Source organism: Prionailurus viverrinus, chromosome F1, assembly GCF_022837055.1.
Source record: "Prionailurus viverrinus isolate Anna chromosome F1, UM_Priviv_1.0, whole genome shotgun sequence".
Lineage (NCBI taxonomy): Eukaryota > Metazoa > Chordata > Mammalia > Carnivora > Felidae > Prionailurus > Prionailurus viverrinus.
Window position 1 is genome coordinate 57,147,882 of NC_062577.1, and position 16,687 is coordinate 57,164,568.

At 42.3% G+C, this 16,687-nt stretch overlaps 1 protein-coding gene across 1 annotated transcript; it reads right to left on the reverse strand.

The window, feature by feature from the left end:
• Positions 1 to 738: 738 nt before the first annotated feature.
• LOC125155076 (flavin-containing monooxygenase 5-like) lies at positions 739 to 16,306 on the reverse strand. Its single transcript, XM_047839866.1, is given in 8 exon segments — positions 739 to 1,093; positions 2,401 to 2,473; positions 4,448 to 4,797; positions 6,232 to 6,431; positions 7,479 to 7,621; positions 11,452 to 11,605; positions 12,035 to 12,223; positions 16,172 to 16,306. Coding segments are annotated over 8 exon segments (1,599 nt in total).
• Positions 16,307 to 16,687: the final 381 nt, after the last annotated feature.

A 16,687-nucleotide genomic window follows, 5' to 3' on the forward strand; every position in this document is an offset into this window, starting at 1 on the left:
ATTCTCCATCCCCTAAAATACCCTCAGTAATACCTGAAATAACCTGCGTATAAGTAACCTGTTACCTCAATATCCATGATTCTATAGAATGTGACTGTAGAGGAGAAGGTTTCTTTCTTTCTTTTTTTAATGTTTATTTATTTTAAAACAGAGAGAAAGTGTGAGCAGGGGAGGGGCAGAGAGAGGGAGAGAGAGAATCTTAAGGGGGTTCCACACCCAGCATGGGGCCCAACATGGGGCTCCATCCCACAACCCTGGGATCCTGACCTGAGCTGAAATCAAGTTGGTCGCTTAACTGACTGAGCCACCCAGGGCCCCGAGGAGAAGGCTTCTGATGAGGACATTTGTTCATCGTTAGCTATTCGAGATCATTTGAAGAGATACTTTTTCCCAGCCTGGGCTTCACACGCGAAACCACGAATTTGCCAATTGCGAATAGCTGACAAACCGTGTGTTTATTATAAAAGGAGGGCCTAGGAGAACTTGGCGTAACTGAGAACATCTGCCATATTATGGAAATTAACTTTTCGCTTCCAAAGCAAAGTTTCATACAACCCACTTCATTTGAACTCTCTGTTGAAGAAATCTCCAATTTTGCCAAAATACTCACGCAGAGAGATTTTGGAATTATTCGTTGTACTGGTCTAGTCTGAATTGAGGGATAAACACTTGAACACGCTCAATCTCCTTAATTAGTGTGTGGGACTGTCAGCTCCTAATATGCTAACGATCATAGGATTATCCTTTAATAATGACTAAGGTGAGAACAAAGAGGAGAAGAGCTGCACAGGCGCTTTTAAGCCAAAATGGCACAGAGGATGGAGGCTGGTCACAGATGAGGGTTCGAGTCCTCAGGGGTTTGATGATCCGCTCTCTCAGGGTCAGGATGGCTCTCCGGGCCCCAGCCCACTTCCGTGGCCCCTGCAGGCGGTACTGGTGAGGCGTGCATGGGCCAAAGAAAATTTCTATAGCCAGCTTTGGATCCCACAGGAAGATGGAGGGCAGGTTGGGTTTCGCTCCTATTTCAGAGGCAATCTCATCCATGTATTCCACGTATTGCACTCTGCATGTGTCGCGAGGATTATTCAGGAATCTGAAAGCAGAAGGGGAAAAAAACCGCAGTCAGAAACCTCAAGTCAGATGACAACCTCCTTCCTTCCAAGCATAATTTCCTCTAAACATCGGTGGACTTTGTGTGAGGGGATAACCCATGGGGGAAAGGACTGATGGCTACGGGTAATTTCTTAGTGGTTCCTTTTCTTTAAAATGTTTCTTGTTTATTTATTTACTTCTGAGAGAGAGAGAGAGAGAGAGAGAGAGAGAGCGAGCGAGCACACAAGCAGAGGAGGGGCAGAGAGAGAGGGAGAGAGAGAATCCTGGGCAGGCTCAGCACTTCCAGCACAGAGCCCGACATGGGGCTCAATCCCATGAACCACAAGATCACGACCTGAGCCAAAATCAAGAGTCAGACGCTTGACTGACCGAGCCACCCAGGCGCTCCTCTCAGCGGTTTCTAACAAGATATTCACACACTGTATTTTTCATCCTCAAATCCTTCCCAGAGTCTTGGATGGTAATAGGTGGGTTTCAGAAGATTGTTGTCATATTAATGGTATTCTTTTCTTAAATCCTGTACCTTGGCCATGCATTGGATTCTCATTCAGGGTATAGTCTCATTTTGGTAAATTGGTGGGGAATATGAAATCGTGCATGCCAGTTATTTAGGTATGTGTGACATTCATTTGATTTTAAGTATTACTAAAATGTAATTCCTGGCAGACCTTTTCAACCAGTTGCTGGATAACTGACTCTTTTGGGGATAAACCCTTTGGTCTTAGAGACAGGCTGTAAACATTCACACTGTAAATTCTCAACAGGTATTTGTTGCATAGAAATACCTTACATTTCCCACCTCAGTGGTTGAGAATGATTTTCTATTAAGAAGATTTCATACAACCTATGAGCCTCTGACTTCATGTCAGTATTTTAATTAGATTCTGTAATGATTCGCCAACTCATTTCTCACATTGATTTATCTTTCCAACTCCTTAAAGGAGTAAAACAACCCTTCATTTCATCTTACATTTTTTTACACTTCGCAGCTCTAAGGCTATGATATGACATAAATTTGTAATTGTATTTATCTAGTGTTACATGAATTTTAAACAAGATTCTAAGGTTTCCATATTGGACTATTCTGTACCCATTCTTCCCATAAATATTCCCTACATTTATATTATGTATTATAATAGGAAGAGATGGCGAAGTTGATAATTTGAGATCTCATCTAGGCAAATAGACTCAGATTGTATGATGAGAAAAATAGGAAGAATCTTTGAGAGGCAAACAGCTCCACCTAAACACGTCCAATTGACTTTTACTAAGAAGCAAGTTTCTTACTCTTTTTCAAATTTTTTTCTCTTCCATCTTATATCTGCCATCATGCCACTCACCGAAGGTCATTTGTTCAATCCTAGGAAAGAAAGAAGATGAGATTCCAGAAGAAATGAACACCTTGAGGGTCATTTGGGTGGAGAACATCCTAAGTGAGGCAGCACCAGAGTGAGGGAGCTGGATCCAGGAGGTCCTCTTGTGAGCCCTCCACTCATTGTTTTGTCCGAGGCAAAAGCCTTACAGATGCAAAGACATGTCCTCTAACGAGTTCACATCTTGACTAGCAGACCTCAAAGCCCACAAAGAAGGATGGACTGAAGGGAGTGACACCCAAGGGACAAGACAAAAAGTAGCATGCGTGTGCTTCGATGATCAGAGCATTCACTCTGGCTGTCCTTTATTTATTTATTCACATATTTTAAGATGTTTATTTACTTAATTTCTGAGAGATAGAGACAGATAGATAGATAGATAGATAGAAAGAGACAGAGAGAGCATGAGTGGGGGGAGGGGAGAAGAGAGAGGGAGAGAGAATCCCAAGCAAGGCAGAGCATAGCCTGCCATTAGGCTTGATCCCATGAACTGTGAGATCATGACCTGAGCCCAAATCAAGAGTCGGATGCTTAACATACTAAGCCACTCAGGCTGTCCTTTAAATAGTGAGTTACCCCTGTTCATTTATGTTATGAATTTGTTTACAAATACATATTGTATTTACTAATAAATAGTGACTCAATGTCTCTTGTTTTCATTGGACAAAGATTTATTCTTAATTTTCCATCTTTAAAAAAATTTTTTTTGAATTTTTATTTATTTTTGAGAGAGAGACAGACATACAGAGCATGAGCAGGGAAGGAACAGAGAGCCAGGGGGAGACACAGAATCTGAAGCAGGTTCCAGGCTTTGAGCTGTCAGCACAGAGCCCGACGTGGGGCTCGAACTCACAAACTGTGAGATCATGACCTGAGCTGAAGTTGGACGCTCAACCGACTGAGCCACCCAGGCACCCCTTAATTTTCCGTCTTAACTCATGGGAGACACCTTCCTATAATTCTCCCTCATTTCTTTGATGAGTGACATTCTATATTTTGAGAAACACAGAATGTTCCGGGAAAATATGGGGAACTTTTTAAAGGAGAAACAAATGAGCAGAATTAATACAATGTGATTGACAAAAGGTAGTTTGTGAATCTGTCTTCATCAATTAATTCTCAACCTTAGAATTAATGATATGGAAGAGCTGGGTTTTCTTTCTTTTTCGTTCTTTCTTTCTTTCTTTCTTTCATTTTTAAGTTTATTCATTCATTTTGAGAGAGAATACACAGTGAAGGAGGGGCAGAGAAAGAGGGAAAGAGAGAATATCAAACAGGCTCTGAGTATGGAGCCCAATGAAGGGCTCGAACCCATAGACCGTGAGATCATGACCTGAGCTGAAGTCAGATGGTTAGCCGACTGAGCCACCCAGGTACCGCTGGGGGAGCTGGGTTTTAATCCCAGGTTTGTCTTGGTACAGAGCTCTTACTCTTTTAATTGTGCTGTGGTGCTACCCCAGTTACTTGGTGATTCGGCCATAGTTCACATAATTCACATAATTTACCATTCATAATTCTGTGACTCTGCCTGTCCTCTTTTATTTTGAACGTGATAGGCGAAAAAATGCTCCCTTTAATTTAGGCTCATTCCAGAGTTATTCTAGCAACAATTGAGAAGTAGCATAGCTATTATTTCCCATCTATACTTTAGGTTGAGCTCTTTTTTCTACTTCCATCACTTCCTCTACTAGGTACTGCCCTAACGTGCTCTGAAGAATTATTTGCCAATAAGTTGTCACTTGATGGTAGCTTAAGGTAGTTTTTTAACCTCCATTTTTCATGGGAATCCTGAAGGTTAAATAGCTATCAAACACTGACATAACAAATACGAAGTGGTACAATTTCGGATACTGTAAAGGTTAACTTCACATATGTTTTGCAGCAGAAGACCTTTGCTATGCCTCTGAAATCACCTCTTTGGGTGGTCACCTTTTCCAAATATGCATAAGGTCAGCGCATACCCTTGAATACACGCATGGCCCATCAGCTCTGGAGTTCCGATGTGGGAATGGTGGCTCCCACTGGCTGGAGGATGCCAATGAAAGCTAGTATTGGTTTCTCTAGTTGAGGGGGGAAGACAAATTTAAACATGGAGTGCTGGCTGTCCAGAACTGTTGCATTGTTTTCCAAAAAGGGAAAAGAGAAAGTATATCCTGTGGCAAAAATAACAACATCGAGGTCCTCTTCTGTACCATCTCCAAAGATGGCTGATGTCTCTGTGAACTCCCTAACATCTGATTTTATCAGAACTCTTCCAGATATTATGTGATTGGGTAGATCATCACCACAAGTAGCTTGATGACTGAGAAGTCTGAAGAATAAAAATTGAAATTCAGGAAAATTAGTATGTCTTTTGGGATCGGAGTTGAGCTCAAAAATATTTCAAATATTTTTTGGTTGAACTAAAGAAAAAAAACTTGCATTTTTGTTTTATAAAAATTTTCTTTAAGTCAATACTTTTTCTGAATTGTTTACTGAATAAATATCCTGTACTTATTGGAATGCCAATAGCATTTATTTAATACTTATTATATGCAAAGAGAAGATTTTGCAATGGTATATAAGTTTATGCCAATGATAATATTGACATATAATTTCTTGGAAACCATTTTTGGGGGGAGAGATTTTTTAAAAGCAATTGGTGGAAGTGTTCATACTAGAATAGGAAAATTAGATCATATTCTGATTTCCATTTATTTCGAGAACCTACATACCACTTTTATAAGCTTTACTGACATCATTTAATACTTAGTGGTCTCCCGGCTTCTACCCCAGCCTCCCTATAATTTCCCCTCCACTCGGCAACCTGGGGGATCCTTTGAAAACGTAGAATTATATCCTGATGGGTTTCTATTTCACCAAAAATGAAATCGAATGCTATGACCATGCCCTAACCCTAAAAATCCCCCCATGATCTGGCTCCTGCCTACATCTGTGAATTTATTTCTTACCACTTCCCCTCCCCCAACAGTCTCTACACTGGGTTGGTTCCTTGCTCATTCCATCCAGCCTTTGAACTTGTGTTTCTTCTGCCCAGAATGATATTCTCATCTTAGACATTCTTTCAGGTCTTGCCTCCTCACTGCCTTCAGGTCCCATTCCAATGCTCTCTCAGCATATATACATTCCAGAACCACCCCATCTAGAAAAGATTCCTCTCCCCAACTCTTCTTACTGTTTGTTATAGCACATATGACTCCACGTCATTGCGTTATCCCCTGGTTGGTTTCTCCCCTACTAGAAAGGAGGTCCAGCTAGAGCTAGGACTCCACCTGACCTTGTCCTTATTCTACTCCCAGTATCCAGAAACATACGTGACCATAGTAGGAACTCAGAAATATTTATTAAATTTATCCATACTGTACACAATCAATCTTTTGTGCTTGCACGTTTATACCTCATAACAGATAGGAGATAGGGATTGCATTTTACCAATGTAAGCAAGAAAGAAAGAAAATACTTAACTACACCAGGGTTAAAAGACAGAGGCAAAATTAGCTGTTTTTTCTAATGTTTATTTATTTTTTTGAGAGAGACAGAGACAGAGCTTGAGCGGGGGAGGGGCAGAGAGAGAGGGAGACACAGAATCCGAAGCAGGCTCCAGGCTCTGAGCTGTCAGCCCAGAGCCCGATGTGGGGCTTGAACCCACGGACAGTGAGATCATGACCTGAGCCGAAGTCGGACACCCAACCGACTGAGACACCCAGGCGCCCCAAAATTAGTTTTTAAAAAACCTAGAACATACCTGTGTTTAGGTAGTAAGCCATAAACATCATGGTTAAATCGAGCGTTTAAGTTATTATCTGCCCATCTGTTGATTAAGAACGTAGGGTAAAATTTGTTGAGGATGGTCTTAAAACGAGTGAAGAGAACAGTGTCCATGGGCATTCCATTATCCCAGACCCGGTTCCAAATCCACGCACCCCGCCTCGTGCTGAGATACACCTGGGAGAGAATGCAGATAAATGAAACATAGATGCCTCACAGTGTAAGACTTTCCTTTCTCAGTTTTTCAGATGTCTCTCATTTGGCTCATGAGAGATGGATAAGAACTCTCTTGCCTTGTTAGCTTGAAGAGTTCCTCTGTCCTCAAAGACAGATAGACAGACAGATACAATCACACACACGCAAACAGACACATTTGGCTTGTGGCTTATAGTTCCAGAAATCTCCCTCAGCTTTCCTCTGGGTCTCACTCACTATCCCTCTTGCATTTTCCCCAAAGCAGTGTTTGATGCCTGCCATCTCTTACATTGCAGATTCTGGACAAACACAATGATGTAAGATGACTAGAGGTCAACAGATTGACATGTAAGATCCCATCCATCTGCTAATTATGATATTATAGAATTTGGAATACGTACTTGGTTACTATGTATCCCTAGAAATCTAGGTATGGAAGGAATCAGAGTTGGGAGATGTATCAAGTGTCGTATCAGTGAAACATAAAGGGATTTAAAGTGGTTTTCTGATATAGTTCATTTTTTTTTAAATATATTTTTTTAACATTTATTTATTTTTGAGAGATACAGAGACAGAGTGCGAGCAGAGGAAGGGTGGAGAGAGAGGGAGACACAGAATCTGAAGCAGGCTCCAGGCTCTGAGCTGTCAACACAGAGCCCAACACGGGGCTCGAACTCATGAACCATGAGATCATGACCTGAGCTGAAGTTGGACGCTTAACCAACTGAGCCACCCAGGCGCTCTTGATATAGTTCATTTTTTTAACTTGTGGCTGTACCAGTGAAGCTGACACTCTCTGGTGGAAATAATATGGCGGTCACTAAAGTTTGAAATATCAATTTTTATTCAATTCTCATTTTTTAAATGTATTATCAAGATTGCTACCAAGAAAACAAGTGTGAAGAGGTAATTAACAATCAGGATTGAAGTGGTGTGTGGGTACCCACCACACATACTTCATGCAATGCCAACATCTCAGAGGGCAGTGGGCAGGGTGCATCTCAGGAAAGAGAATTTTAGGAACCAAACCTGTGAAGCTACGTGATTGAGCTCAATTGCCAAGTCAGCTCCAGAATTTCCAATGCCAACCACAATAATTTTCTTCCCCTGAAATTTCTCTGGACTCCTGTATTCACAGCTGTGGATATATTGACCTTTGAACCTGTTGATTCCTGTGGGCAAGAATAGAATTACTCAAGCATTGGTCTTTATGTATGTATGTATGTATGTATGTTTGTTTATTTTTATTTTTTTTTAACATTCATTTATTTTTGAGACAGAGAGAGACAGAGCATGAACGGGGGAGGGGCAGAGAGAGAGGGAGACACAGAACCTGAAACAGGCTCCAGGCTCAGAGCGGTCAGCACAGAGCCCGGCGCGGGGCTCGAACTCACGGACCGTGAGATCATGACCTGAGCCGAAGTCGGACGCTTAACCGACCAAGCCACCCAGGCGCCCCTGTTTGTTTATTTTAAGAAAAGAGGGACGGGGAGGGGCAGAGAGAGGGAGAGAGAAAGTCCCAAGTAGGCTCTCTGCTATAAGCACAAAACCTGATGAGGGGCTTGATCCCATGAATCTTGAGATCATGACCTGAGCCAAAATCAAGTCAGACACTCAACCAACTGAGCCACCCAGGTGCCTCTATATTATTTTTTAAAGCTTATTATTTAGTTCAAAGTCCATCCTATTTAAACCTCTCATTTGCTGTTTTACTGATGCTGGCCTGCAGATTGTATCTGCCCAACATCATCAGACAGAATAAATCCTCAAACATTTTTGTTCTAGATCATAAATTCCAAGCTTAAACAAATTATCAGGTTTCTAAACAACTCAGACATCTAATTTCTGCCTCCTTTTTACTTACCTATTCCTTGCCAAGGCTTCATAGGTGAGTTAGGCTCCTATTTAAGTAATGCATCTTCCTTTTCCTTCATCCTTGTGATTTACAATTACTGCTTTGGACCCACTTTCTGTCTTGCTTTCCCAACCCAAGCTTCACCCTTGTCTAGATGTTTCCATCTCAGGCTAGGCCCAGCACACCCTTCCCACCAGCACTACTCACTCTGCTTTACTACTGGGGACAAACACTCCAACATCACCTATAGGATCTGAAGCTAAAATAATGTAGGAACTTAATATTTTTGCCTAAAAATTTCCTCTGACTTAAACAGAAACCTCATATGGCAAAGCCATAAAAGCTGGTTGATTTCGCAGTATTTCATTTCATTTACTTATTAAAAAAAATTTTTTTTTAATGTTTATTCATTTTTAAGAGACAGAGAGAGACAGAGTATGAGCGGGGAAGGGGCAGAGAGAGAGGGAGACACAGAATCAGACGCAAACTCCAGGCTCCGAGCTGTCAGCACAGAGCCCGATGCGAGGCTCGATCTCACAAACTGCGAGATCATGACCTGAGCCGAAGTCGGTCGCTCAACTTGACTGAGCCACCCAGGTGCCCTGACAGTATTTCATTGTTTAAGCAACACTAGGGTCTGCACATATGGGCTTCCTTTGCTCCTCTTGTGACACTGGACAGCCCTAGTCACTCCTGACTGTGGGTCAGTCCTTGCCCTGTTTCTTTTCCCCTACAGAATCTGATCTAAGATCTCAGCTTTCCTTTGGAAGTTCTTCAGTCCTCACCTAGTGAACTCCTGGCACAGATCTAATTGTTCCCAAACTCCATCTTTCCGAGTTGCGTAGTCCATAAACTTTCTCATCAGTCATTTCCCCTTCCCACGGGCCCACTGCGATTCGTCTCATTCCTGAAGATAACTTTTTTTTCCCTCGTGTTTATGGAACAACAAAGATCTTCAGTGAGTTTCCCAACACCTAAAAGTTACTGTGTTTTCATCCATCCTTTTTCTGTCTCCCTTCCCCAGGAGAAAATATTTCTCTTCAACTCTGAAATGAATCCCTTGCCCTGTGGACCAAACCGTGAGGGGGTTTTGAGGTCAAACAAATGTAGGCATGAAGGTCAGCTTTTTTTTTTTTTTTTTTTTTTTTACTACTAGGGACATTTGCGATGGGTATGGTTTCACCCAGCTCATAGGAACGGTATCAGATCTGTTAAAATGTTCCTAAATAGTAAGTACTTGAGAAATAGGTTTAATACTCTTCTTTAAGTATCTTCAGTCCCGGCCCACACTCTCCTATTTTCAGTGACCATCCCTTCAGCCTTGTTGCTTCGTGGTCCCCTCCGTCTTTCTCCCTCATGCAGGCAGAATCAGCGTCTCCTGCATCGTCCCCTGTCGCAGGAAGTGGCGACTCAATTGCTGGGACCAATGACGTGAAAGGTACCCTCGATATCTCCCTGCTGCATCTCAGTTCTGGCCCATCAGCAAATTCTATCATCTCTGTGTTCAAACTCTATTCAAGACCCAAGCACTCCTTTATGTCTCCACCGCCACCCACCTGGCCCAAACTACCATCATGTCTCCCCTGAATTAGCGCAAGAGCCTCCTCCCTGCTCCCCCCGCTTCCATGTCTACTACTCCTTCCCCGACTCTTCTGAGCACAGCAGCTAAAGAGATGAGAGCACGCCTCTACTGGGCTCAACACCTCCTAACAGCTCTTAACCTCGCTCGAGGCCAGAGTGCAAACAATGGCCCCCCGTTCACTCTCCGAGGTCATCTCCTGCCTACCCCATCCGCTCCTCCCACCACGCTGGACCTGGGAGGCACACTCCCCCATCACGGCCTTTGCACCTGATGTTCTTCCTGCGCGGGGCGCCTTCTCCAGATATCTGCATCACTTCCTCAACTCCTCTGGGCGTTTGCTCAAATGTCCCTTTCTCACGGAAACCTTCCCCGGCCACTTCATCTAACCTTGCATCGCACCCTCGTCCCCACACTCCTCCCCTTTCCCACAGTGACCACCTCCCCATATTTATCCCATTTTTGTCTGTGTCCATCTGCCGTACGCATGCTCCTTGCGGGCAGGGGTTTTGCTTGTTTCGTTCTCTGCTGAGCCTCTGGACTCTTGGTGCCCAACAGGTATTTCTTGAATGACTGTTGAATGATGAATACGGGAATATTTAAATCTCAATCAACTAACCAAGAGATTTCTCTCGACCCATTTAAGCCTTCATTGTCTTCTCAGACACTGGGAAACAGACACACACAGCAGTGAAAGTGGGGGGCATCTAGAATCTTCTAAGATCCCCAAAGGAGTCTCAGGTTCAGCCCTGTTTGAGAAGATTGAGCATGCATCCTGCTCCTAGGGATAAACAGGGAGGCACTGTATAGGTAAACCATTCCTGCAGCATTCCTTATATGCGAGGTGCTTAAGCTTCCAGATAGTAAACAATAGCATTGCAGCAACTTCTAAGATGTGTACATGGCTATTTATATTCATCATGCTATGTACCTACATACACCTTCGGGGTGTTGTATGTAAGCAATGAGTCACTGGAATCTACCCCCAAAACCAAGAGCACGCTGTGTACACCATATGTTAGCTAACTTGACAATAAATTATGTATATGTATATATATATATATATATATATATATAAGCTAAATCTTAATATATTTTCTGTAGCTTTGATCCTACTATTTATTCCAAACTATTTTTTTTTAGTTTTTTATTCATTTAAGTAAAATCTCTACACCCAACGTGGGGCTCAAACTCATGACCCCGAGATCAAGAGTCACACGCTTTTCCAAATGAGCCAGTCAGGAGCCCCATATTCACTCCAAACTATTGCCAACACATAACAATTCCCACATTTTGCTTGTTAGTTGTGGAAAAATGTAACGCTTTTCTCTGAAAATAACCCAGAACTTGTGGCAATAGGTATTAGTAATTTCAATTTTTGATTTTATAATATTATGTATTATTTGAATGGACCCCGTAAGAGCATGCATTACTTTATAATCAGAAACAAATAATGTTTCTTTTGAAAATAGGGTGACTTTCTGAGTGACGAACTTTCTTCGAGAATAACAACAGCAACAATGATAAAACCCCACAGCGCCAGTGCCTTAACGCTCCATATGACATACCTGGAAAGTTCTGGAGTGGCAAGATGGGCTCGGTGTAAAGACCACTACACACCATAATCCCATCAAAGACATAGGGTTCCTGCTTCCCTGTGGTCTTGACCAGGACGTCCGTGCAAGAGAAGTCGGAGCGCTTCCTCACGCTGTGCACCTTTGACTGGGAATGAGACCAACTTGGACATGTGGCCTCTCTTCCTGGCTGCCTCCTGTCCCAGAACTTTTGGCCTCTTGAGTAAGGTTGGTTATAGCTACTCTCCCTCGGGGTTTTCTGAAAGAGTTTCTTTATAGCTGGTTTTCCTACCAAGACCTTTTTAAGTAGAGACGTAAGCCAGCACGTCCCCAGCTGTGGTCCTGAATGTAGTTGACGGTGAGCCAACACCAGGTGCACCGTCTGGCGTTTTCAGCCAACCCATCATACCTTTTCCAGAAGGAAGTAAGGATGGAAGGTCCTGCTGACTCCACCAGAGAGGCACACAGGGCTCCCCTCCAAGATTGAATGCCTGTGCCTTGCTGCCCCTCACTTAGCCTGGTTCTGGACTCTACCAAGAAGGTTCTGCATACGCTGAGTGTTCCCGGCTCCACTTACCAGAAACCGGATGTGCTTCGTTAGGTCAAAGTGTTGTGCATACATCCTGAGGTACTCCACGATTCTGGAATTGTGCAAGTAGTTGGGGAAACGATCGGGGGAAGGGTAATCGCGGTAGGTTGTCATCTCCTTCGAAGTGTTGCTGGTGGCAGATTTGTAGACACTTGCCCTGCCACTCGTAGTCTCCTCCTGCCAGGAAAAAGAAGATACTTCCCATCTTTTAGAATACAAGAGTAACAGGGGCGCCTGGGTGGCTCAGTCGGTTGGGCGACCGACTTCGGCTCAGGTCACGATCTCGCGGTCCGTGAGTTCGAGCCCCGCGTCGGGCTCTGGGCTGATGGCTCGGAGCCTGGAACCTGTTTCCTATTCTGTGTCTCCCTCTCTCTGACCCTCCCCCGCTCATGCTCTGTCTCTCTCTGTCCCAAAAATAAATAAAGGTTAAAAAAAATTAAAAAAAAAAAAAGAATACAAGAGTAACAGTTAAAAAAAAAAAAATCAATCCCTTCATTTGTCAAATTGTGAGGCTCCTGGGATGAATTCCTTCAAAGAAAGTAAACTTGCTTTTCCAGTACCTTCACGAAGAGGTAAGATACCTTGTCTTAGTTTAAAACAACAGATAGTTTTGTTGAGGAACAAAGAGAAGAATATGAAAAGATGGAAGCAACCTGAAAAGAAAAATGTATGTAGAATACCAGAGAGTGAAAATAATCAGAGGAAGTTGGGGCTGCCTCTCTGCCCACTGAGCTCAGAGGGGTCAGAGTCCTGGCCAGAGGATATCCAAGAAGTCCATGCTGTTTGTAGTGACAGAAAAGAATACAGAGTGTTGGTACATTTGGCTTTCTTTTTTCCCTCCTTTTTTTAATTGATGATTTTTTTCTAATTACAAAAGCATCAAATGTTTATTACAATTTTATAGAAAATCAAGATGAATATCGTTCCTGATGCTCATTTTCTTTTTTTTTTTTCCAAATTTTTATTTAAATTCTAGGTAGTTAACATATAGTGTAATATTGGTTTCAGGAGTAGAATTTAGAATATAGTGATTTATTACTTATATACAACACCCAGTGCTCATCACAAGTGCCCTCCTTAATGCCCATCCCCCATTTAGCCCTTTCCCCCCACCTACCTCCCTCCATCAACCCTCAGTGTGTTCTCTGTCATTAAGGATCTCTTAGGGTTTGTCTCCCTGTCTCTTTTTTCCCCCTTTCCATATATTAATTTGTTTTGTTTCTTAAATTCCACACATGAGTGGAATCATGTGGTATTTGTCTTTCTGATTGACTTATTTCACTTAGCAGAATACCCTCCAGTTCCATCCACATTGTTGCAAATGGCAAGGTTTCATTCCTTTTGATGGCTGAGTAATAGTCCAGTGTGTGTGTGTGTGTGTGTGTGTGTGTGTGTGTACATATGTTACATCTTTATCCATTCATTAGTTGATGGACATTTGGACTCTTTGCATAGTTTGACAATTGTTGATAATGCTGCTATAAACATCGGGATGTATGTACTCCTTTGAATCTGAATTTTTGTATCCTTTGGGTAAATACTTAGTAGTGTAATTGCTGGATCATAGGGTGGTTCTATTTTTAACTTTTTAAGGAACCTCCATACTGTTTCCTAGAGTGGCTGCACCAGTTTACATCCCACCAACAATGTAAGAAGGTTCTCCTTTCTTCACATCCTCGCCAACTTGATGATCACTTTAAATGTTTTGATATATATGCTTTTGGTCTCAGTTTCTCAATCTTTCAGAACCTCTATTATCTACTTATCTATATGCATACAGATAGGTATATTGTATTTTAGCACTTTACAATATGTTACGGTTTATAAAGAGTTAAAAAAACTTTTTTTAATGTTCATCCATTTTTGAGAGAGAGACAGACAGACAGACAGATAGAGCACAAGCTGGGGAGGGGAAGAGAGAGAGGAGACACAGAATTTGAAGCCGGGTCCAGGGTCCAAGCTGTCGGCACCTAACGCAAGGCTCGAACTCACAAACTGTGAGATCATGACCTGACCCGAAGTTGGACACCCAACCAACTGAGCCACCCAGGCACCCCTAAAGAGTTTTTTATATACATTACCTAATTCAATCTTGTGAAGCACATTATCATGCTAATTTTTCAGGAGTCCATACAGCACATAATATCTGTTGTGTGTGTTAGCAACCATTCCTGATTTTTTTTGAAACTAAGGCTAGACACTTAAGTGATTTAAGGCTAAGAAAAGAAATACACCACCACTTAAAATATGTTGTTTTCTCCCGGGAAGAATTTATTATAATCTTAAAATATAGTCATTTTAATATATGTACGCAGAAAACACAATTGGGGAGGAGGTTATTTTTTTCATCTTTTGTATATTATTGGTGAAATAAAGAATCAGTAATACATGTACTATGAATATTGTAAACTTGAATCCAGAAAATATGGAATCTAATTCCTGCTAAATCACATCAACTTTAAGAACAGATCAAAATATGTGTTTTCTCCCTCAAAATGAAGAGTATTGTTTAATAAATGCCATTGTAGTGAACACTCATATATAAAAATATCCCTTCTGAGAAGGATAGCTTCTGCAAATATAAGCAGCGTTTTTTATGAGTGAAAGCTTAAAAGATGGGTATCAGATGAAATCAGATGACATGATGTGGTATTTTGTGGCATTCTGATGTGGTCCTGGAGATATATCGTTGTCTGGCTTGGATAGGGAACCTGACATCAAATCATTTCTCTGAATCTATTTCTTCGCCTGCAAATAAGTGTTTGCCTCTCTCACGGAGTTATTGTGAAGACCAAATCATGCACAAAAAATGCTTAAAAACCTTACACACCTCAACAAGTGCATATAGTGTGATATGACTAATAGCCTGTGTGCACAGGGTGATGTAGACTGGAGGCTGGAGAAGCTTTCCTAGAGACAGGCCTGTATTGGTTAAGGTCCAACCAGTAACATGGAAACTGGGGCACCTGGATGGCTCAGTCAGTTAAGCATCCTACTGTTGGTTTTGGCTCAGGTCATGATCTCAGGGTTCCTGAGTTTGAGCCCCGCGTCAGGCTTTGTGCTGACACATGGAGCCTGCTTGGGATTCTCTCTCTCTCTCTCTCTCTCTCTCTCTCTTTGCCCCTCCCCTGCTCACTCTGTCTGTCTCTCTCAAAGTAAATAAATAAACTTAAAAAAAAAAAAAAAGAAAAAGGAACATGGAAACTACTCCCAATACTTGAAACTGGGAATGTAATGCCAGGAATTGTTCTTCCAAAAAAAAAAAAAAAAAAAGGATAGACCTAAAAAGCCAACTAGGTGTTGGTGAGACATCCCAGAGATTACCTTTCTTTTATCCCCACATGGCAACCTTGGAGGTCGCATGGTCAAGGGGCATAACTCTAAGTTGGAAAAGGACCACTTAGTCACATCAGACTATGATGCGGGACAGAAACCGTTATTGTGCTAAGTCCCGATTTCAGAGTTTGTCTGTGGGACAGTTAGTGTTAGCTGCCCTTACTAGCACATATACATTATTAGGATGAAGATCAAAATCTACAGATAGATCAAGCATTAGCATGTATGTGGTAGCTGAAAGCCAAGGTGGGGTGATAAGGAAGAATCCCAAGGGACTTGCAAAAAGTAAAGGACCAGAGGATCGAGAATAGAACCACAATCAGCCATGTTGAGAGGCCAAGTGGAAAACTATCGCGTTGGAAAAGGAGAGAGGAAAAGAGAGTGAAATCGCGGAAGCCAGGGACAAGTGGTTTTTAAACTGAGTTGGTTTTTGACACTTTCAGATCCCCTTGAGAAAGCAAGAAAACTCAACACAGGAAGTCCATCTGACTTGACAGCTTCGATTGGTAACAGCCGTGAGAGCAGTTTTCTGGGAGGGCTTGTATGCCCACTAGGTAATGCTGGTGGAACTTCAGGAAGTTAGACTCTGTAAGGAGGAAGGACTGTTGGGGCATCATCCTTGGGGGAAGGAAAGATTGGGAATCGACGCACAGGTGTAGGCACTAATAAAAATAATAATTATTACGCTGGTAGTTGAGGATAAGTTACTGCTGGTATCTTTGCATTCCTACTTCCAGATATGGAAAAGATGTCATCACACATGCGGTAACATAGTCTATTCAAACTTACCTGGTATCCCCACAGTCCTCCAATGTCATTGGTTCCTTCAAAGCAGGTGGGCTCCAATCCCTCCTCCAGACAGATCTTAATGGCCCCTAATCCACTGACCCCAGCACCAATCACCGCAATTCTCTTTCCTGGCATTGTTCCCTGTATCAGGGAATTTATTAGTAGAAAATCAGATTTTTCTTGTCATGGAATTTTCTTCTACGGTTCAACATCATTAGGTTTTTTTTTTTCCTTTCTAAAATTGCTAGTAATGCATTTAAGTAATGTCCTACTCAAAGCTGCTATCCAATTCAAAGGTTCTCTGAGCGACAGAAAACCCTACCTCACACAAGACATTTTCAAGTACAAAGTAGATTGCTTAAAAAAAAAGGTTTGGGGGACCCTGGGTGCCTTGGTCAGTTAAGCGTCCGACTCTTGATTTCAGCTCAGGCCAGGTCAAAGATGGAACCCCTCGTGGGCTGAAGATTCTCTCTCTTGCTGTCCCTCTGCCCCTCCCCTGATCGTGCGCGCGCATGT